The sequence below is a fragment of the Coregonus clupeaformis genome, chromosome 24 (genome assembly GCF_020615455.1).
Source record: "Coregonus clupeaformis isolate EN_2021a chromosome 24, ASM2061545v1, whole genome shotgun sequence".
Taxonomy (NCBI): domain Eukaryota; kingdom Metazoa; phylum Chordata; class Actinopteri; order Salmoniformes; family Salmonidae; genus Coregonus; species Coregonus clupeaformis.
In genome coordinates, this window is record NC_059215.1 from 60084971 (window position 1) to 60108586 (window position 23616).

Consider the following 23616-nt stretch of genomic DNA (forward strand, 5'->3'; position numbering starts at 1 on the left):
AGTGATCAGAGAGATCAGAGAGAGAGAGGAGAGAGCAGAGAGAGATTAGCGAGAGAGCGAGAGAGCGAGATCAGAGAGAGCAGAGAGAGAGAGTAGAGAGAGAGAGAGAGAGCAGAGAGAAAGCAGAGAGAGAGCAGACAGAGAGAGAGCAAAGAGAGAGAGGCAGTTTGCTCCTGCAGCGCTGCAAGGACAGACTGCACTGACAGAGGAGGGGACACACATACACAGCCCAGCCTGAAGAGAGTCATGCCTACATAACAGGACCATCAGCACACGAATCATTTGTGGACACTTACAACAACACAGAACACAAATAGATGCCAAGGACTAGCACCTCAAAACAACCTCACCCTCACAGAGAGGGAGGTCACAGTTTGAAGGGGGAACAGTTTGAAGACGGACACAGTAAAGGTGAAGGAAGACATTTGTTCTGGAAGAGACCAACTAAAACAGGAATAATCAACAGTAGCATCTACTCGCTGCGATCTAGCTCTTGGAAGTGAAAAGGATAGACTTTACAGTACAGTGCTGCGCTGCTGCTACTGCTACTGCGGTTCCAAACCAGGCTACATCAGACAGAGGTACGCTGAACTGACCAGCTCTGCTCTACACTCTAGCTAGCTGTACTGCACTGACTGACTGGTTGACTGACTGACCATGAGTGAGTCGAAGAAGGGTGATCTGGCTCTCCGGGATAAAGCCATCCTCGGCCAGCAGAGGCGTCTGAAGCAGGCCACCCAGTTCACACACAAAGACTCAGCCGACCTCCTGCCCCTGGATGGGCTCAAGAGACTGGGCACCTCCAAAGATCTGGTGAGTGGCTGTCTGAACGTCCCATTGGACTATTCTTATTCTGTTATTGGTGGTACTGTCACTTTGACCGTTAATGGCAGGTCCAATAAATGGGTTGTATTCATTAAGGCACACCGTAGCAAAACGTTTGTTTTCTGTTCCAGAATATTTTATTACAGTGTGCCCTGCTCTTATTGAACAAGTTCAGATAGTCCCTCCCTGTCTCAGTCTGTTTTCTTCTGTTTGCTGCCTAATGAATACGACCCTGGTCAGTGGCTGTCTGAAAGTCCCATTAGATCTCACTCTATTGCTGGTACTGTGTCACTTTGACTCTTAGTGGTGGTGGCTAATGGTGGCTAAATGGTGGCTAATGGTGGCTAAATGGTGGCTAATGGTGGCTAAATGCATTTTGGATGAGCCTCGGCAGATAGAAGATGTTGAAATGAGCTTATTTGGATAGTTAGTTTGAGAGGCTGTACTATGTTTGCTATCAGCTGCTTGGCATTGTTGGTGCTTTGGGGACCGTTGTGAGACAAGTTGAAAGACATGAATATTGTCACAGTATTTTGTCAACACTGGGGTAAACGGTTGGCTGTATCTAACTGAATGATTTACTAGGTTTAAAATGCTGTGCAAAGTGAATGTACTGAGTCTATGACAAATAAGGAGGACCTTTGATTGACTATGATGATGAAATATTCAGTACAGTAGATGAGAGGATTGCCTGTCAAACCCTGTTAGAGAACATGGAGCCTCAGAGACACAGTGTTGTCCTCACATGTCTCCTTCCATCAGTACACTAGCTATGAGGTCAGAGGGACAGAACAAACAGAGCTAGGCAAGTTAGATTAAGATGCAGGTACACACCAACACAACCACCCACGCAGCCACCCACCCACGCACACACATTCTTCTAATCAATACATGACACACTGACAGAACACACTGTAAGACAGACTGACAGTCCCTGTTATGAAGTGTCCGTCTGTCCCCAACATCCTCCCACTTCCTGCTCAATCAGCCCTAACTGCCTCCCTAAGTCCTCTCTCTCCCAGTCCTCCTCTATGGAAACAAGGGCTTCCTGTGATAATGGCTTTAATGCCCCACTGTCAACTCCTGACACAGTCTTCATTAGAAGGCTGCCTCCCAAATTCCCAGAACGCACTCCAAGAATCACAAGAATGACTGGAGCGGAGAGCATCAGAAGTGTGCTGTGTGTGTGTGTGTGTGTGTTTACACTGTCTCTGTGTGTGTGTGTTTACACTGTCTGTGTGTGTGTGAGACTGTGTGTGTGTGACTGTGTGTGTGACTGTGTGTGTGAGTGTGTGTGTGTGTGTGTGTGTGTGTGTGTGTGTGTGTGTGTGTGTGTGTGTGTGATTACACTGTGTATTTAAAGACAGCTTTCACAGCAGCATCTCCATGACTAACTTCCATCTCTCTCAACCCTCTCACGTTATATTTAAATCTTATAATTAAAAATACATTATATTTCCCATTTCCTCTCAGAGTTGAATTCTCTCACAAGAGCATTGTGGGAGGATAGCAAGCTGTTATTTAGAGCTAAATTAAATATTTGTTGGAGCCTGTCTGGTGCTGTGGATTCTATTCACACTGAGAAAAAATGAAATCACTATGCAGTGAGAGAACCTGGAGGTAACCATCTGCTGCATCCCAAATGGCACCCTATTCTCTGGTCAAAAGTAGTGCACTATATACAGTAGGAAATCAGGTGCCATTTGGGATTCATCCATGGTGTCTGACTTGTAAACAAGTGTCTCCATTATTCTGAATACAAACAAGCAATATTCAGGGGGACATTTTATTACAATGGTGACAACAAGAGAGGATGATGGCACTGACACACTTCGGATACATCTTAAGTGTATATTTACAGTTAAATGTATAACTTTGCCAAGATATAATGCAGTCAGAGCTGAATCTAATCCTTTCTGCATCACCTCCCAAATGCAGCCCACATCTGCTGAATGGCAGCATTTAATTCAACAACACTACTGGGATAAATCCCTCTTATGCTAATACCAATTATCTGCTCATCGCAAAGAGAAAAGTACTCGCTCTGATACATACCTAATTTGCTAGAAACCCCATTCGATGGAGGAAACAGGCCACAGGGGTTACAGAACGATTTGCATGTCATCTCACAGTGTTACTTCACATTGTAATGGCCTTGGAGCCTGAACGGCAGAACGCCAGAGAGGCAGCCATTGTTACAGCTCCCCCGCCATGCCTCGCTCTCTGTACTGACTGTCAAAAGCAATCATGCTCTGAGTGGAGACATGACTAAAGTGAATTGTAGAAAAGCAGCAGGTGTGTCCCTAAGGTGCATGGGGCTAGTCTGAGATAAAACAGCATCCAACTGACAGGCACCAACAGGGTAGTGATGTCACCTCACAGCTGAATAGACAGTCTGTGTGTATATGTGTGTCTGTCTGTCTATCATTCTGAAATAGTGTTCCTATCTCAAGAATTTTGTGTGTAGTCTCTGTGTATGTGTCTGTCTGTCTGTCATTCTGAAATAGTGTTCATATTTCAAGAATGCTTTATTATCAGTCTCATGGGTGCTTTCACCTATTAAGGAATTATGAAGCTATTTGTCCTTATTATCAGGTCATTAAAACACAACTATTCCTGGTGTAAAAGCACACATTGAACCACACAGGGCTTTGGATGTAGCCTGGTTTGCAATTCCACTTCAACTGAGGCAGTTATATAAGAGTGAATGTGTTTGGCTGCTCCCTCTCTCTCTCTCTCTCTCTCTCTCTCTCTCTCTCTCTCTCTCTCTCTCTCTCTCTCTGCGCTCTCTCGCTCTCTCTCTCTCATATATATCCTAGGCCAGGGAGCAGTGAGCATGAAAAGGGCAAAGGCAACCCATCATTCAAGAGCGCGGAAGGGAAAATCAAAGTGGAGGAGGGTGGGGATAAGAGGGGTAATGGATGAGCGCAGCAGTGGTAGACTGTGGCCACTTTTAGCATAAGTGTTGTTTATACCAGAAAGCCATGAGTACTAGAAAAACAGTGAGGGTAAGGAATAGAGGAGCATCCCTCTCTCCACTTCTCAGTTATATCCCTCCATCTGCACTGCCTCCCACTCTTTAACTTTGTGTGTGTGAATAAATGTGTGAGTGTATCTGTGTATCCTCTCTCCTGACAGACCCAGTGAGGCCTGTCTAAGTGGGAGGATCCAGGTGTCTCTGTCAGGTCAGAGCCGGGCTGCAGCGTCCGCATGTTCCAGTGTGGAGCAGAATGTAGGGCACCCTCCCTTCCCTTCTGATCACCTCACTGCAGTAAGGAGCTCAGAGGAGTTTGTTACACCACCAGGCTAACAAACCCAGCGGGCATTTCCATCTCCACATCAAGTGTCAATGTCTGGGCTTGAGTGCGTTTGGCCGAGTTCTTCGTTTTAATTGGTGGCAATTATCTCATTAAATTGTTTAGAACGTCCAAGAACAACGACATTAGACCGAGTTCTCTCCCAGTCAATGAGATCCCTTGACATTTCACTAAGAAGTTTGAGAAAAGTGCCCTAACTCTGACTGTGGAGGGCCATGGTGAATTGATTCAGGAGACATCTCAGGAAGGTTCTAGTGATTACCATTAGAACCCAGCACTGAGCCAATTAGCCTGGCTGACGAGAGCTGAGGTGAGCCCCCCTCTGCCTTCAGCCAGGTGAAGACCCTTCTCTCTCTCTATCTCTCTCCCTCCCTCCACCCTCTCTCTCTCCCTATCTGTTTCTCTCTCTCTTCTCTGCACTCTCTCCCCCTCCCCGCTCTCTCTCCCCCACTCTCTCTCCCTCTCTCAGTTGTCAGAGGATTTGATGGGCGGCAGCGTTGGTTCACCCAGAGCTGGTCCGTGCTCCGCAGACAGATAGCCGGCTAAAAATACCTGGGTGAAACAGACAACTAAACAACAGAGGGGGAGAGAGGGAGAGCGAGGGGGAGAGGGAGGGAGAAGCACAGAGACAGAAGGGATGGCAGAAGGAGAGAGAGAGAGAGTAGAAAGAGAGAGACAAGGAAAGGAGGGAGGGAGAGAGAAGAGACGAGCAAGAGAGCAGATGTGTTGCTGGCTGCACCCTGATGGTTTGTGTGACAGGAAGCCAGCGGCTGGGGACCTTGATCAGAATGGGAAAGCAGGCATTAGCAGAGTCACGTGACTTCAGCCATGACAGAGAGAGGAGCCTGTTGCAGTCAGATAATTAGCCCACACTGCAATTAGGCTCTAATCTCTCAGAGAGAGTGAGAGAGAGAAAAGAGAGAGCATCATAGTGACAGTTCTTTCTCTGTCACCGTGACAGAAGATAGAGAGACCGGTTTGAACTGGAACACTGTGGACGTGTTCCGAGGGAGGTCACTGCAGGACGCTCATCAGCAGAATCAGCAGTCTGCAAAATGTATTAAGAACACAGAGGAACAGTGTGTGTTAATGTGTGTGTGTATGTGTGTTTGAGGAGGGCATGAAAAGATGCTAGATGGAATGATAGAATATGACAGACAGACAGATAACAGAGAGAGAAGGACAAGGTCATTGATGATTGATATTCTATAAATGACCCAATTTGTTTTTCCTCTTAACTGATTGTGCCCTGTCTAGTGGTTTGACTGGACTGGTTGACTAACTGGGTGAGTTTGCTTCAATATCTAGTAAATTAGAGTAAAAAAAAAAAAAAAAAAAAAAATGGTCATCTAGCCCACAGAGGAAAACAGTTGGCATTCATCAAGTGTTATACAGTGTTAACAACAAGTTAATATTATATGTCATGCAAAGAAAGGTTTAATTTCAATCTCTACTCCATTCTTTCAGTACCAGAAAGGCTATGGGAAGTTAAACTGTCTTTATACAGCTAAATGAAAAGATAATTGATTTCTAGAGACCAACTAGGGGAGGGACAGGAAGGGACAGGAACCTTCACATTCTCTGTACATGTGCTTAATGAATGTCGAGGTTGGTTTAACCAACCATCACAAACCACTATTTATAACTCATCCAGTCATCATCTCTGCTGTCTGAAATGAATGATGGCTAACCATGGTATCCTCCAATATAATATAATCTGCATGACTGCTGATAGATGCAGACAAAGATTAGTCTAATTCATAGCAGGGATGCCAATTACAAGTTAGCCACTTGCCAATAAAGACTACCACCCATCAGCATGCATTTACAACCATAAAGGCGTTGTGTTGCATTATATCTGATGTATGACTGCTACCTTATCCCGGGGGGGATTCAATAGGGATAACTCAATATTTAGTGTGACTAATGAAATGAAAGCCTTGTATGAGCTATTTGGCAAAACAAGACAGTTTTACATGTACTCGGATGGCACAAAAGTGCTGAACGTGTCCATTGTGACAGCTGAAATTGAATAAATAATCAACGTTTATCTGCAGTAGCTTGCTTTAGCACTCCATCATGTCTCTGAGGATGTTATGGCTAGAAAAGAGGCTAGACAGATGCAACATATGAGACATTATTATAAACGTTGTCTCCAAACTGTTTATTTTAAAGCCACTTTCATCCCTGTCCCTGAAACCAGACAAAAGACTAAGCACGTCCTCCAAAGTGCAGCGCTAGAACAGTGAACTGCATTTGAACTTTAGTAAAAAGCTGGGCACATAATGTATGGCAGTTCACAACCACTCCACACAGGCCGCTTGTTGTGGACAGAGGATCTGCATCCAAACATCATTTCCACAAGCCGAGTCTGACCTCGCTGTAGCTGCAGGGCAATCGGAACCTACAACAGCCAGCTGCTTCCTCACTCACATGGACTGGGGGAATTACATTGGGTACGCTGCTGTCAGCTTCAATCTGTTCTGCTCTTTGCCAGTCTGAGGGAAGCACTGAGGAGGGGAAGTATGGTTAATGGAGTTTTTTCTTTCACTGATTAATAATAATGCGATTTAAAGGAGGGTTTTCTCCTTCGAAGGGGAGGCAGGCAACCAGGCAACTTGTACCTCTCTCTCTCGCTCTCTCTCTTTGTCTTTCTCTCTCCTTTTTGTGCCATTTCCTTTCCCCAATCCCTGTTACATGACTGTGGACTAATTATTTAATTAATTAATTAATGCTTGCCAAAGTGTCAAAGAGAAATGTGTTTATTTCTTAATTTTTTTAATCTCCTCCCAAGGACCAAACAAAAACTCCATAAATGTAAAAAGCAACATGCTGGGACAGTCAGATAAGCAAATGAAATCAGCAGTACCACAGACTGCGTCTGAAATGGCAGCCTATTAGGATGCCATAGGGCTCTGGTCAAAATAGTGAACAGGGTGCCATTTGTGGACGCACACTGTGACTCCTCCCTCCAGATGAACCTTTAGTGCTTCACCCAGGGAAGCCCATCCATCAGCCAGCCACCCATTTACCTGGGTTCATTCTCTATTTCCCTGCGTGTGTTTCCGTACACACGCTGTTCATTACAGCAGGAAGGAGCGGGGGAATACGTGTTGAAGTACCCTTAATCATTGTCGGATTTAGATAATAAATTAGCTGATGCTGCAGCCTTTGAGAAATGTAAATGAAAAAACATTGCTAAAATTCCACATTTTCTGTGTTGCCTTTGATAAGGCTGGTGCTGATGGAAGATAGAAGGCTGAATGGTGAGGGTCAAACGAGAATGACACACAGTACACTGCTGGTTTTCCAATTACATCTTTGATAAAGGGCTGCGGACATCGAGCTAAAACCAGTCTATTCTCTATGGGTGGGTTCTCTCTCTATGGGTGTTGATATCTGGGAAGGTGAGTGTGAGGTCAAAAGGCTTGATTTCATTGGTTGTCAGTTATGACACACTCAGAAAACACTGTCCACCTTGCTCCAGCACCAGAAGAATGTGAAGATTATAATAATAGATCACTATGATTCAGGCCCGGTCCAAGTGGCCCTGTTGATTGATGTGGAGTGGTGTGGAGCGGACGTCAAACTGCTCATTGTGAAAAGCCTATTCTGGGGAGGGCTCCTGTGGAGAGGCCATCTTCACAGCTTGTGTCAGAGCTGACTAACACTACTCAGCCTAGCAACTACACAATCAGCTAGAACTGAGGCTGGGTTGGGAGGACAATGACATACAGACTGGTAGCTTCTAAAGTACTCAGATTAATGGTGTAATGCCCAAACGAGTTGGTTTGGAACAACACAGAAGTATGTTTCTATCTAAGTTCCATGTCCTCAAAGAGAGATCGAATACCTCTCACATCATACCCAGTCTGTTCCTATATCCACAAACCTTGGTTGGACTATGAGGAAGCAACAGCAACAATATACTTTTTGCCTTCGCACTGGTAGACAACAGTGAAGGAGGGGAGAGAGGGAGGCAAAATGGTAGGAGATGTAAGGGCAGAAATAAAGGGATGACAGATAGGACTGGGATGTGTGTATATGAAGAGAGGAATACAGTGTGACCCCTAGGTGACCTCTGGGATGACAAGGTGTGTTGCTGAGAGACAGATGCCAATCAGTGTTGTTGAGCAGAAGGAAAGCCATTCTCTTTTTAATTCTCCCCCTCTCCCTCTCTCTACCCTCCTAAAAGTCTCCCCTCATCTTCATTCATATTGTAAACAGGCAGAGCCAGCAGCAGCTTCCAGCACTGCGTAGAGAATGGTAAATTAGCCCTGCACATTGCACAATACAAAACAATGACGAACAATGCAGTCAAATGAGAAAAGAATGGGACAAAATAACAGCGTGGCATTTATCCTTCTTCTTCCTCTCAGTCTTGCTCCATCTGTTCCTCAGGCTATGGGGGTATGATTGCACAATCGCAGTATTTAGACAGGAGTCCCTCTGGGGAATTGTGCTCTACGTATATGGTGCAATACAATACAATACTGTGATTACAGGAGTGGGCCATGTAATACTTCATTTATATGCAGAGATCGAAGTATACAAGGTTCCAAGGCTATGAGGTTTTCTAATAACACTTCCATACGGAGGAAATATAAAATCATATGATTTATTATAGAACTATAAAATAACCCTATCAGAGGTGACATTGTATCACAACACAGTAATGAGGCTGTTTGTGCTGTGATGTCCTGAAGCTTCTCTCTGTGATAGTATCTCTTAGAGGATGCACTAGACTACAGACTCAAGGCGTTGTACACAACGGACACCTGCTCATCTACTGAAGGTGTTGAGGAGGTCAAGGGTCATGTCTGTGTAAACTCTCACCAGACACTTCCAGTGTGATACTGAGCCTTTAGAGAAACTGCAATCTCTCACAACACCAGCAGCAGAACACACCTACAGATGTAGGATCTTCATTTTAGCCTACTCTCCAGATGCAATCTTTCTCACTTTACAGTAGCCATCGCTCAGAGATTTTGAAATGAATCGTGAACGATGAATAGTGAGAAAGTTACAGATGCACACATATCAAATAACCTTCCCTGTTATTGTAATGGTGAGAGGTTAGCATGTCTTGAGGGTATGATATTTGTGAGTCTAACTTTCTCACTCATAATTCATTCAGGACTATCCGTAATCATGGTAGCGTCCACATTAATGCAGAAGTGTTTAGAAACATATTCTATTCTTATTTACAATAAAAGTGACTCCAAAATGACTCAATACATTATTTAACATTCATTTCTATTGGGCACAAAATAATCTGAAACACAACCAAAACAAACAGCAAATGCATCCAACAAGTTTGTAGAGTCACAAGCTGATGTAGTCATTGCGTGCTAGGAATATGGGACCAAATACTAACCTTTTGACTACTTTAATACAAGAGTGAATTTATCCCAGTACTTTTGGTCCCCTAAAATGGGACGGTGAATCAGGTATAAAAGAGATAGGGTTTAAGTGTTTCGAAGTGGTAGTGATTCACTGTCCTGGCGTCGTTGGGGAATTTGTTCACCCATTGTAAGTGCCAGAGCAACAAATAGTTTTGATGGCTGAGCGGGAACTGTGCTTCCGTAGAGGTAGGGAGCTAGCACGGAAGGTAAGGAGGTGGGTACCTCACACCCGGCAAGCACCATGGTCTTGTAGGGATGCAGCCCCACCGGTTTCCAAATGTAGGAGGACATGAGAGAGAACTTGAAGGTCAACACCAGACGGGCGTGCTGCCGGATGGTAGGTTAATGGCACAGGCAGGGATCCCAGCCAACAGCGCAGTTGCAGTAACTCTAGATGGAGATGACAATGCCACCTGGATTAGGAATCCAGCCGCTTCGTAGGGTGTACGCGTAATGTTGAAGAGCATGAACCTGCAGGATCGGGTCACCGCTTGATGTTAGCGGAGAAACTACAGGTGCTGTCCAGGTCACGCCAAGGTTCTTGCACTCTGGGAGGAGGACACAATGGGCTGGCCAACATGGCGCTAGATCATGGAGCGGGCAGTCCTTCTCGGGAGGAAGAGCAGCTCCGTTTTGCCGAGAAAAGTTATTGGGAGGGGGATGAATCACACTGATATGTTGCCAGACATGCAGAGAACTGTAACACTTGGATTGAGGGAAAGAGAAAATATATTGTGTGGACTGGAATATGATAGGAGAGACCATGTGAGGATATGGCAGAGCCAAGTGACTTGGTGTATAGAGAGACAAGGAGAGGGCCTAGAACTGAGCTCCCTGGGGGACACCAGTGGTGAGAGCATGTGGGGGAGACAGATTCTCGCCACGCCACCTGAGGAGGGAGTTTTTTCGACCTGTCAGGCCGGGACGAATCAAGAGAGAGGCAGAGCCAGAGATGCCCAACGGAGAGGGTGGAGAGGGAGGATCTGATGGCTTCAGAGTATAAAGGCAGTGGATAGGTTAGAAGGATAAGAGAGGGCGAGAGAGAGTGCATATCTACCTGTTTACAGTGTCAATAAGCCCTATAACAGAGAAGCTCTTAGTTGAATGACCAGCCCTGAAACCTGACTGGTTTGGATCACAGAATTGGAGAGAGATAGCAGGGGAGAGTTGATAGAGATGGCACAGCCAAGAGTTGTGGAGAGAAAAGAGAAGGATATGGTTAGAAGAGTGATGGAAGAATGGAGGGATTGAGGTAGGGTGGGGGGGGAACTCTCCCCTCTTGAAGACGGAAGGGACATGGGCATGGGGTTATGGGATGAGTTGATGAGGAGGTGAGGTAAGGAGAAGGGGAAATGTGGAGAAGGGAGAGGAGAGGATAGGGTAATGGGGAGGGTTGGGCGGCGGGGATTTCATCTGAGAGAGGGAGAAAGAGTAGGAGAGATGCGGGCAGGGTGTGGTTTGATCCATCCAATGAAATGATGACTCACTAACTGTAATGGGATAAGAGGTTGAAATGATAAAACATTTAAAAAGTAAAGCATAGTAGGGCAGTGAGCAGAGTCATTTGACTTAATAAATGAGGATCGGATGTGACAACCTTTCTTTTCAAAATGGTTGAGTGGGGTATCCACAGAGAGGGGAGGAGGGAGGGGGGAGGAGGAGGAGGATGAGGGGAGTGAGAAGGGGAAAGAGCTTAGGGTTAGAGGCAGAGGCTAATTATGTGCCTCTGGCATAGGGAGAATGGACGTTTCCATCACGTCAGTAGCAGCACCATTTTTCAGCAGCAGTTATGATATCTGAAATGACTGTCATCCTCCTTCTGGTGCATTGATGCTGTTGGCTTTGCTGGTGTTGGCTGACCTTTTTAATGTTTATTTCACCTTTATTTAACCAGGTAAGCCAGTTGAGAACAAGTTCTCATTTACAACTGTGAACCTTCTGTTCACTTCAAACCACATGGCCTCTTAGAAAAAGTATTTACATCTTTCTCTAAAGTGACTCCCTACTGGAAAACAATTCGATTACCATGAGGCGCTGGAGCTCAAAATTGGATTTACTTTAGATTTATCGCATGAAAACAATTGTTCAACTCAGCCACTGCCCACCAGTTGTTCTGAAATGGTTTAAAATCAAATTTCTTGTTAGTCATCCAGGCAATTATCAAATCATAAAACAACAGTTGCCTTAATGTCTCTATGGAATGGGGTTGGTCTGAGTAAATGGACATGAAAGCTGTACAGAACACTTAGATAGAAATTTATCATATTTACAGAACTCTCTGTCCTGAAGAATATGGAATCATCTTAACATTCTAACATTGAACAGAGACTGCATGAGACTAGCTGGTTCTCTCTTCTCTCTGGTCACTTACCATTTCTGGTCTACTATGCACTACCAATTAAACTAAGGGGCGGGCTCTCAGACACAGACCCCAATGGACATTTATCATTGCCACAGTTGTTAATATGTATATATTATTATTTTAATTGTTATTACCTATTTGTATTACATTTCTATTGTTTTATTTCACTTTGCCGTGCATTGTTGGAGCTCGGAGCTCAAGAATTTCACTGTACCCTGTAATTACATCTGCAACCCTGTACATGTGACAATTAAACTCTAATCTAATCTAGTCCAGGATTAGGCTTAACCCAGCCCTAAATGCAAAGTTTTTTTCTGACTCCATTGAAAATGGTGTCTGACATCCCTCTACCTGCCCTGTCTCCTGGTTACAGCAACCCCACAGCATCGTGCAGCGCCGCCTCATGGCGGGAAACATCACACAGCTGCGTGGCGAGGCCCGCGTGGGGAGACCCTCGCCCCTGGTCGACAGCAAGGAGGGGGGCGGCGGCGACGCAGAGGAGAAGAGCGAGAGCACGGCTGAAGACTCCACGGAGGAGAGGGATTCGCCGGAGGAGAGCGAGAGGAGCCTAGAGACGAGGTCGGACGAGGAGGAGGAGGAGGACAGCAGCGAGGCCGGGGGGAAGTCAAGCAGCACGGCTGGGAACGATAAAACAGAAGAGGGGAGGAAGGAGAGGCAGAGGACAGAGAGGCCTCTCACTGCCCTGCTGGTCCAGTGCAAGGTATGCTTGAACACTCATCCTTCCTTCATTTTGGCGTCATGGGTTTTTTATGAACCTAAATTAAATCTCAGATACTATTCAGTTGCATTCCAAATGAAGATAAAAGAGGAGTGAAAGGGAGAGATAAAGGGATAGGAGGAGAGAGAAGCACTCAGAGAGACCACAGTGACTCATCATTTATCCAGATCATTTATTCCCTCATTGTATTCCACTGAGCCCAGTCTCATCAATTCTTAATGGCTTTGATTCTAGGGTTTGTAGAGTCCCCATATTGACCCTCTGCACCACTCAGACACTCTCATCACACTGTGTCTGTGGCTAAAGGAAGAGCTAATGTAAAATACTGTAACAGTGACTCCTCCACATACAGGATGAACAACAGCCTCATAATGAAGTCAATACACAGCTGAAGACCCCATCATACTATCATAAGATAATTATACAAACAAAATTGGTGGAATCAATCTATATGCAAGATGGAAAGGCAAACCAGTAATGCAAGTGCACTGAGTTCACTGCCTACATAATTCATTTCAGTCAATGAATAGCATTCATTACGATGTTATTAGAGAACATGAGCAAACATAACATCCAAGTCATTTCTGACTCAGTATGTTCAGGCTATATTATATCTGCACACAACCCACATACTGCAACTTAATAATTGGACCAACTCTAAAACACCATACTGCACCCACCCACAAGTACAGGCTCAGACTGTTAAAACAACACCTACATACACGAGACTAACCAAGCATCAACTCCACTGAGAGGTACAGAAATATACCCACAATGAAATGAGTTTAACCTTGGGGAGTGGGTGGGCGGGCGGCAGAGACTACTGTGCTCTCTCCCTCCTCCAGATCACTTCACCCGAGTCACTCTATACACCAAGGATGACTGCCACACAAAAAACACCCACTCAGTTGCATCATTTCTAATTGATGTCATGTCATCTCAAGGTAGTGTTGTGCGTATTTCCAATGTCATCAGTGTTATCTAGCAGCATTTAACTGACTGGCTTTCTGAATCATACCTGCCTGAATCATACCTGTGAGAGCATTCGAGGTTCCAACAAATCAATGTGGTTTGGGATAGATAGAGCTTTGTTGATGAACTCATACACGTACAGTGCCTTCAGAAAGTATTCATACCCCTTGACCTATTCCACATTTTGTTGTTACAGCCTGAATTCAAAACGGATTAAATAAATACAAATTCTTACCCATCTACACACAATACCCCATAATAAAGTGAAAACAAGTTTTTAGAAATCTTAGCAAATTTCATAAGTATTCACACCCGAGTCAATACTTTGTAGAAGCACCTTTGGTGGCGATTACAGCTTAGAGTCGTCTTGGGTATGTCTGTATCAGCTTTGCCCATCTGGATTTGGGGATTTTTTCCCATTCTCCCTTGCAGATTTTCTCAAGCTCTGTTAAGTTAAATGGGGAGTGGCGTGAACAGCAATCTTTAAGTATTTTCACTGATTTTCAATGGGATTCAAGTCTGGGCTTTAGTTTTGCCACTGAAGTACTTTCACATTCTTGTTCTGAAGCCATTCCAGCGTTGCTTTGGCTGTATGCTTGGGGTCAATGTCCTGTTGCAACGTAAATCATTGTCCCATTCTAAGGTCGTTTACACTCTGAAGCAGGTTCTCATCAAGGATTTCCCTGTATTTGGCTCCATTCATTGTTCCCTCTATCCTTACCAGTCTCCCTGATGCTGAAAAGCATCCCCATAGCATGATGCGGCCACCACCATGCTTCACGGTAGGGATGGTGTTAAACGGGTGATGAGCTGTGCCTGGTTTTCTCCAGACATAGCGCTTTGCATTCAAGCCAAAGAGCCATTTTTGTTTCATCAGACCACAGAATCTTTCGCCTTATGCTCTCAGAGTCTTCCACGTGCCTTTTTGCAAACTCCAGGCATGCTGTCATGTGCCTTTTTCTCAGGAGTGACTTCCGTCTAGTCACTCTCCCATAAAGCCCAGATTGGTGAAGTGCTGTAGAGACTATTGTCTTTCTGGCAGGTTCTCCCATCTCAGCCAAGGAACTCTGTAATTCTGTCAGAGTGGTCATTGGGTTCTTGGTCATCTCCCTGACCAAGGTCCTTCTTGCCCGGTTGCTCAGTTTGGTCGCACGGCCAGCTCTAGTCAGAGTCTGGGTAGTCCCATATTTTTTCAATTTCCCAATGCTGGAGGCTACTGTGCTCTTGGAAACTTTAAACATTCTAGAAATTGTTTTATACCCTTCCCCAGCTATATGCCTCATCACGGAGATCTACGGACAGTTCCTTGGACTTCATGGTAGGACCTTATATAGACAGGTGTGTTTCTTTCTAAATCACGTCCAAACAATTGAATTGGCCACAGGTGGACTCCTTGCGACATCTCAAGGATGACACAAGGAAATTGGATGCACCTGAGCTCAATTTGGAGTGTCATAGCAAAGGGGTGTGAATACTTACAGTACCAGTCAAAGGTTTGGACACACCTACTCATTCAAGGGTTTTTCTTAATTTTTACAATTTTCTACAATGTAGAATAATAGCGAAGACATTAACACTATGAAATAACACATATGGAATCATGGAGTAACCAAAAAATATATATTTTTATTTTTGATTCTTCAAAGTAGCCACCCTTTGCCTTGATGACAGCTTTGCACACTCTTGGCATTCTCTCAACCAGCTTCACCTGTAATGCGTTTCTAACAGTCTTGAAGGAGTTCCCACATATGCTGAGCACTTGTTGGCTGCTTTTCCTTCACTCTGCGGTCCAACTCATCCCAAACCATCTCAATTGGGTTGAGGTCGGGTGATTGTGGAGTCCAGGTCATCTGATGAAGCACTCCATCACTGTCCTTCTTGGTCAAATAGCCCTTACACAGCCTGGAGGTGTGTTTTGGATCATTGTCCTATTGAAAAACAAATGATAGTCCCACTAAGCACAAACGAGATGGGATGGCGTATCGCTGCAGAATGCTGTGGTCGCCATGCTGGTTAAGTGTGCCTTGAATTCTAAATAAATCACAGACAGTGTCACCAGCAAAGCACATCCACACCATCACACCTCCTCTTCCATGCTTCACGGTGGGAACCACACATGCGGAGGTCATCCGTTCACCTACTCTGCATCTCACAAAGACACGGCGGTTGGAACCAAAAATCTCATATTTGGACTTATCAGACCAGAGGACAGATTTCCACCAGTCTAATGTCCATTGCTCGTGTTTCTTGGCCCAAGCAAGTCTCTTCTTATTATTGGTGTCCTTTAGTAGTGGTTTCTTTGCAACAATTCGACCATGAAGGCCTGATTCACACAGTCTCCTCTGAACAGTAGATTTTGAGATGTGTCTGTTACTTGAACTCTGTGAAGCATTTATTTGGGCTGCAATTTCTGAGGCTGGTAACTCTAATGAACTTATCCTCTGTAGCATGGGTAACTCTGGCTCTTCCTTTCCTGTAGCGGTCCTCATGAGAGCCAGTTTCATCATAGTGCTTGATGGTTTTTGCTACTGCACTTGAAGAAAGTTCTTGAAATTTTCCGGATTGACTGACCTTCATGTCTGAAAGTAATGACGGACTGTCGTTTCTCTTTGCTTATTTGAGCTGTTCTTGCCATAATATGGACTTGGTCTTTTACCAAATAGGGTTATCCACCCCTATCTTGTCACAGCACAACGGATTGGCTCAAACACATTAAGAAGGAAAGAAATTCCACAAATTAACTTCTAACAAGGCACACCTGTTAATTGAAATGCATTCCAGGTGACTACCTCATGAAGCTGGTTGAAAAAATGCCAAGAGTGTGCAAAGCTGTCAAGGCAAAGGATGGCTACTTTGAAGAATCTCAAATATAAAATATATATATATTTATTTGTTTAACACTTTTTGGGTTACTACATGATTCCATATGTGTTATTTCATAGTTTTGATGTCTTCACCATTACTTTACAATGTAGAAAATAGTAAAAATAAAGAAAAACCCTTGAATGAGTAGGTGTGTCCATGACTTGTACTGTACGTAAATGAGATATTTCTGTATTTCATTTTCAAAACATTTTCAAACACTTCTAAAAACATGTTGTCATTATGGGGTATTGTGTGTAGATGGTTAAGAAGAAACAAACATTCTATCCATTTTGAATTCAGGCTGTAACACAACAAAATGTGGAATAAGTCAAGCGGTATGATCCTTTCTGAAGGCACTGTGTCAGCTGATCTGGCTCAGATAGCCACACAAGTAAGTGGCTAAATACCTCATCTAGTGGAATGGATTGATTCTCATTAGGAAAAGGTGAAGCCATGCGTGACTCTCCATAGACATACAGCCCATAATTATTGGCACCCTTAATAAAGATGAGGAAAAAAGACTGTATAAAATAAATAATACAAATACTGAGCTATATTGTATGCTCAAACATTTTTTTAAAATATATTCTTTCATACGAATAAAATTGCTCAGAGAACAAGATAAAAAAAATTTCATAAAAAAAAATCTACAAAATAAAGGGGTCAAAATGATTGGCACCGCTGTTTTCAATACTCTGGCACCCTCCCCTTGCGAGGATAACTACACTGAGCCTTTTTCTAAAATGTTTTATGAGATTGGAGAACCCGTTGGGAGGGATCTTAGACCATTCCTCCATACAGAATCTTTCCAGATCCTTGATATTCTTCAGGTGCTAGAGTATTGAAAACAGGGGTGGTAATAACTTTGAGAATAAAAAATAAATAAATATCTTTCTCTGAACAATTGTATTAGTATAAAATATTATAATCCGACACACACAGCAATGTTTGAAGTGCGAGACACTGTGTGTGCGTGTTTGAAGTAAGCGTTCCGCCAGGAAACATTCCACGGGGCTCAGCTTATCTTTGATCTCGTTTGTGGCTTGTTTAGATCTGTATTTTAAGCAGCTAAACGCTCCATAGTTACCCATTAATTCCGGAGCCATTTTTTTACTTCACAGAAAGGGAGACAAAAACACATGTTTGCAGGCCTGCTGATAAGCCTGGCCATGAGAAGCCTGCAGGGACTAAGGGGGGAAGCTCAACTAACACCATATTGTGTGTCGGGGACTACATTTTTACACACAGCCACAGCAATGGGATTTGATGTCCTAGTGGGCAAAAGTCTTTCATCAAGGGTGTAAAAACGACCTAGAACCAAGTCGATGTATGTACTGTGATACACAGTGATAATATGGCAGGAAAAAGACAAGTGAAAACATGCTTTTCTCAGGATGTTTTATCCACCCATCCAACCTTTATCCATCTTTCCATTTACCTATCGAAACCATTCATTCGAAACATGGTGGATGTTAGCGAAGGCTTCCTGAAAACATGTTTGACTGTTTAAGACAACATGGTGAATGTTAGAGAAGGCTTGAGATGAGGTACACTGTCTCAGAAACCTCAAGGTAGTACTGTGCTGACACAGCCAGGACACAGAGGTTATGTCACTAGGTTGTGTTCACTCGTGTTCAGGGGAGCATATCATTATGTGTCCACTCAGTTTCTCTCCCTCTCCATCGAGAGGGGGCGGTGGTGACATCTTGTTCCGTTCTCACTCACGGGGATTCACCATATGCTGTGAAGTGTGAACATGTTTTAAATCCTCCCTCCAGAGTTGCCTGTTCTCCCTTCCACTCGAAGAAGTGTGATATGTTATATTCTAAGAAGAGCCTTGTGATTTACAACAGAAACTTCATTATAGAACATTTTACGTTTAAGTCATTTAGCAGACACTCTTATCCAGAGCGACTTACAGGAGCAATTAGGTTTAAGTGCCTCGCTCAAGGACACATCGACAGATTTGTCAACTAGTCGGCTCGGGGATTCGAACCAGCGCTCTTTCGGTTACTGGCCCATTGCTCTTAACCACTAGGCTACCTGCCGCCAGGCCTCTGCAGTCATTATAATCTGCCGCAATGTCTGCTTCCCCTTTACTGTGAATCACTGCATTGTGACATGAAGTGCCCTACGGCGGAACCACTGGGAGATGTGGAGGAGGATAAAGGACACCCACCCTGGCTGTTAGCAGCTCTGCTGGTTGGGTGAACACACACACAACACACACACACACACAGGCTGGATGACAGGGAGTGAGACAGATAGGATACTTTAGGTACCCAGGAGAAGACAGCACTGCTGAAACACAGGATCCTCACTTCAGAAGTGTTGTTGTGTTGTTCACTGTTCTATGGTTCTGGCTCAGAAGACAACATCATGTTGCTCTTGGACATAAGATGTTGCTCTTGAGCATAATGGTTTTGGACTATGCTCTTATTTTCAAATCAGGAACTGACCGGTTCACTGATTAGTTGAAGAATATTCCGCAGGCTCTGCTGATTGGGCTAATATTTCACTGTCTAGTAATGTATTCAGGATTATAAAGGCATGGAGAGGCCTCAGATAACATGGGATCATCATCTTGTTCAGAAAACAAGCACAGTCAGGGGCTCTAATGGTTGAACTAATAGTCAACACATTCACTGGAGTGAGACTAAAGATTCCATAGGTGTTTTTTTCTAAACAGTCATGGTTGGTTTAGTATTATCACTAACCATGAGGCAGAATAGCCAAAGTCCTGAATCATCAGCACAGGCATGGTCTAATAGTCTCTGACTCAGACAGAGGATCAATATCAATGTGGTTGCATATAAACAACTATGCCAAACCTAGAAAATACCTAGTCTTAAACACTACCTGTAATTGGTTGGGAAATGTGGCTTGATGGACTACTAGAACAAATTTTACCAAAACTCTAGAGTCGATAAGCCTTTAATTCAGACTTTATATCGTAGTTTGGCAGTTTTACAGGCAGGCACTTGGCAGGCGTAGCAGAGCTGTTGGGACCCATTTGATGAAAAGCCTTTTGTAAGCAAACAGATCAATGTATCTCACTAAAGCTGCAGGATAAATATACTTGTTCCTGTCTTCTGTATAAGTGTGTTGACTAGAAGAGATGTAACCTGTCAGTTAACACAGTAGTTGTTCTGTTGTGTTTCCACAGTGCTGTGACACAGAGGTGAAGGCTTCTATCAACACTGGGAGTCAACACAACCACATCTCCAGCTCCTGCTGCAGGAGGCTTGGGTGAGAGGCCTTATTCATCTCCCTCCCTCCCTCGCTCTCTCTCTTTCTCTTTCTTTCTCTGTCGACCTCTACCACACCCACACCCATCACATAGCACTCCTATTTGTCCAGGTTTGCCAACTAGCACCGAAATACAGAACGTCAACAAACACATTCGAGTTCCGCAGGCACTCACACAACCACAACAATCTCCACCAACATCAAACTGCACCGGCATCAACAAACTGACCTGTGAGAGACAGAACAAAGTAGCGTCCTAATAACCTCTACCATGGCCGTGTGTGTGTGTTGCCAGATTGGTTCCCACCCAGGAGGGTCCACCCTGTGATCAGACAGAGGGCCAGGGCTCTGTGAGGGGGCTGCAGCTGCAACTGGGCAGACAGAGTGTCCAGTTCTCTGCCCATGTCACAGGTAAGGAAGGGGAGATCACATATTACATCACATAAACATTTAAAGCAGCATTGCAGCCAGTTGTAATGACTGTCAATTAAGCAAGAGAGAGTCCACTCATACATGACAGTGTCAATGAAATGCTTTAGTTTTTCTTTCTCTGTAAACGTACATTCTGTTCCGCATTATCTGGACTGTAGGCGTGACAAACAACATTGAACCGAATAATGCTACGGATTGGATATGTAAACGTGATTATTTTCCACACCATCAAGGTTACTTCCCTTCACCAATGTCAATACAAAACCCCTTGGTGAAAAGCGGCCAACATAATCAGTGCCTAGATCCAACACTGTGTTTCAGACAGTAACGTTAACAGACGGTAATAGATTTGCTTACTGGTTGTGTTATTTTTGCATGCTTGCCCTATAATGGCAGCTGTCTTAAAAGGTGTTGGAGATGTGCTTGGCAGCCAATGTGTGTGTGAGAGCGTGTGTGTGTGTGTGTGTGAGAGAGAGTGAGTGTGTGTGTGTGTGTGCTCAGTATGCAGCATGTGCTCCTGACCTTTCCTATTCACAAAGACAAATAACACTGAGCAAGCAGGGAGAGATGGTTGAACACACAATGGTTGAACACACACACACAGAGCGTGCACGCACACACACACACATACATACATACACACAATCTCACACACACACAATGCAGATCGGAGAATTGAGATGTGCTGATGATTCCTGTTAGATTTGAGCTCATTTATGCAGTGTTAATGAATCATAGTCAGCGGGAGAAATGGCAGGTTCGAAATTCACTGTTTCTTATTCTGCCCTCTCTCTCTCTCTCTCTTTTCCTCTCTCCGTCTCTCCTTCTCTCTCCTTTTCCTTCTCTCACTCTCCCCACTCTCTCTCTCCATCCCTTCCACAGAGGATGAGGTGTTTGAGCTGTGCCTGGGACTTCAGACTCTGCAGGAACTCAGAGTAAGCCCTCATTAGTGTTGCAAATACGTAAATGCTGTGTTTTATCTGTCATCTTCCCTAAATCTCCCCCAACTTGAACTTTACAGCTAATGAAAATTGCTGCTAAAAATAATCATAAGGAAAAATGAAGCAGACATTGAGCTGTAGCAATTAGATTATGCAGAGACCTTAGTAACACATTGAAGATGCCGGTTCCTATCAGAACACATCAAGTAATACCTCGTTAAGACGGAGATGGAGACAGACAGGTTTGTGTTATGTTATCTGAGGGTTACGGCTGTCTGCTGGCGTTGCCTGGTGAGGACAGGGCTGCAGGTGAAAGCAGACAGATACGACAGCATTCAGATCAGCACATCTCACTGAGGAGGTTTAAAATGCTGCCATTTCCCCAGGATATCCCAGGAAATGGCAACACAACGTGACAGTCAACAAACAGAACAGGAGAGGAAAACACATGAACAGAATTCTGTCTAAGAGGGTCTGAAAGGGAAAGTGGAATTAGGCACCAGACTAATTGCAACCATTTCTCACAGAGAATCCAATTAATTAGACTTTAAGGGTACACTGGAAACCAGATCTACAATTACGCAAAAGCACCCCTGGAGGATCCGCGATACCGGAGACAATTTTCCTTCCAAGTGCACCCAGTCTCAGTATTCTCCTCCCTCTGCAAAACTCAAGATGGGAACTTTAACTCAATTTAATCATAGCTGAAAAGATTTCAAAATACTCCTTAAATAGATCGGTGGCTTGGAAAAAAGGGTGAATCCTAATTGAATTATCACGTATGCCTGCGAGGAAAGATACCCATACATGGAGATGGAGGAAGCCTGGATTTACAATTATAGACAACTGTTAGAACAGAGACAAAATGTTCAGTTTAGTCCCTGGGCCGTTCTGGTGATCTGGAAGTAAAACACAGAGCTCAGTGGAGTCTGTCAGCCCCAATGGAAAGCAGAGAGCTAGACTCAGGTGCATCTCACAGCCATTGTGTGAATTGTGATCACATATGCATGCACACTGGGGCATGCTTAATGTTGTGCAACATTGCATTGAGCCCCTCAAGAGAACCATTTGGATGGAAAAGTACATAACTGATCTAAAAAGAGTAGTGTCTACCTTTAAGGTCACCATGTGCAGACCAATTGAACCGCTATTTGGAGCAGCCGCGGCGACCTTTCGGAGGATATCGGTTTACATTACGGAATGAACATACTGTTGTCTAAAATGGCACTTTGTTGGATGAGTTTCCATGGCATTCTATCTGTGGTAGAGTTGAGGTTAAACCATGTTTTGACCCTATGGTCAGTCACGGTCACCCAACTGATGTCTCCCATATCTATCCTTTATCTCCAGTGCTGTATGGACCTGAGCAGTAGAGTCCTGAAGCTCCAGGGCTCAGGGGAGGAGCTGCCTTTCCTGGAGCCGCCATTGGTCAGCCAGTGCCATCATCATGACAGCAATGAGAACCTGTGACCCTGGCGTGTCACAAACTCCCAGCCGTCCCGCGCCCTCCTCTGATTGGCTGGAGCTGACAAAACATGATGCGGTCCGAATCTGGACTGTCCAATCAGTGTCTCGCACTGCCAGCAACATGGATGAACATCCCAATTCTATTCAATTTACACCACTGTGTTTGTTTCTGTGGAATTAAGACATTACCATGATGTAACAATCTTCATAATGATGTACTTAATCAAGCTGTTTTTAATCTGCCAGACAGTGCATCATTGTTCAATACACTCTTAGAAAAAAGGAATTCAAAAGGGTTCTTTGGCTGTCCACATAGGAGAACCCTTTCTGGTTCCAGGTAGAACTCTTTTGGGTTCCATGTAGAATCCTCTGTATAAAGGGTTCTACATCGAACTCAAAAGGGTTCTTCTACCTGGGACCAAAAAGGGTTCTTCAAAACGTTATCCTATGGGGACAGCCGAAGAACCCTTTTAGGTGCTAGATAGCACCTTTTTTTCTAAGAGTGTACTGAAACATGCTGAGGTGTCAGACAATGATTATCATTTGAAATGAACATATTGTGATTTGGAGGTATAAAATAATTTACGTTGATCATCAATTAAATGCCAAAACTGTTTGAAATCCAAACTCAGTTCAACCTTGAGGAAAAATATATATCTCCCTCACATCCGTTTACAGAGTGATAGTCTTCTAGATGTCCTCTCATGCGTGCTCAAGAGAAACGGTGAAAAACCTCTAAATTGTTCCAAGTCTTATGAAACATTTGAATCAGCCTGTTCAGGACAGGGAATCCAGGAAGAGATGTGAGGAAACTACTGCTATTCCTGAACAAACTGTCTTCAGCCAGGTGAAGGCTCTCTCTCTCTCTCTCTCTCTCTCTCTCTCTCTCGCTCTCTCATGAAGAGTGCTCCTAATAATGTCACAATGACCCACATCAAAACTAGTTCTCAATAAATCCACTTAAATGTTAATAGAGTCCTGGAGCTAGTCAGACGGACCGCACAGCAAAAAATATCCAAACATTCCAACATTCTGCATGATT

At 44.1% G+C, this 23616-nt stretch overlaps 1 protein-coding gene across 1 annotated transcript; it reads left to right on the plus strand.

Moving 5' to 3' along the window:
* Positions 1–100: 100 nt before the first annotated feature.
* On the plus strand, positions 101–22910 carry nrip2 (nuclear receptor interacting protein 2). The gene is made up of 6 exons (XM_041893291.2): positions 101–813; positions 12283–12630; positions 19652–19734; positions 20030–20145; positions 21049–21101; positions 22458–22910. Exons 1-6 carry the CDS (start codon positions 658–660, stop codon positions 22575–22577), a joined length of 876 nt encoding a protein of 291 aa, XP_041749225.2. The 5' UTR covers positions 101–657; the 3' UTR covers positions 22578–22910.
* The last annotated feature ends 706 nt before the right edge of the window (positions 22911–23616 follow it).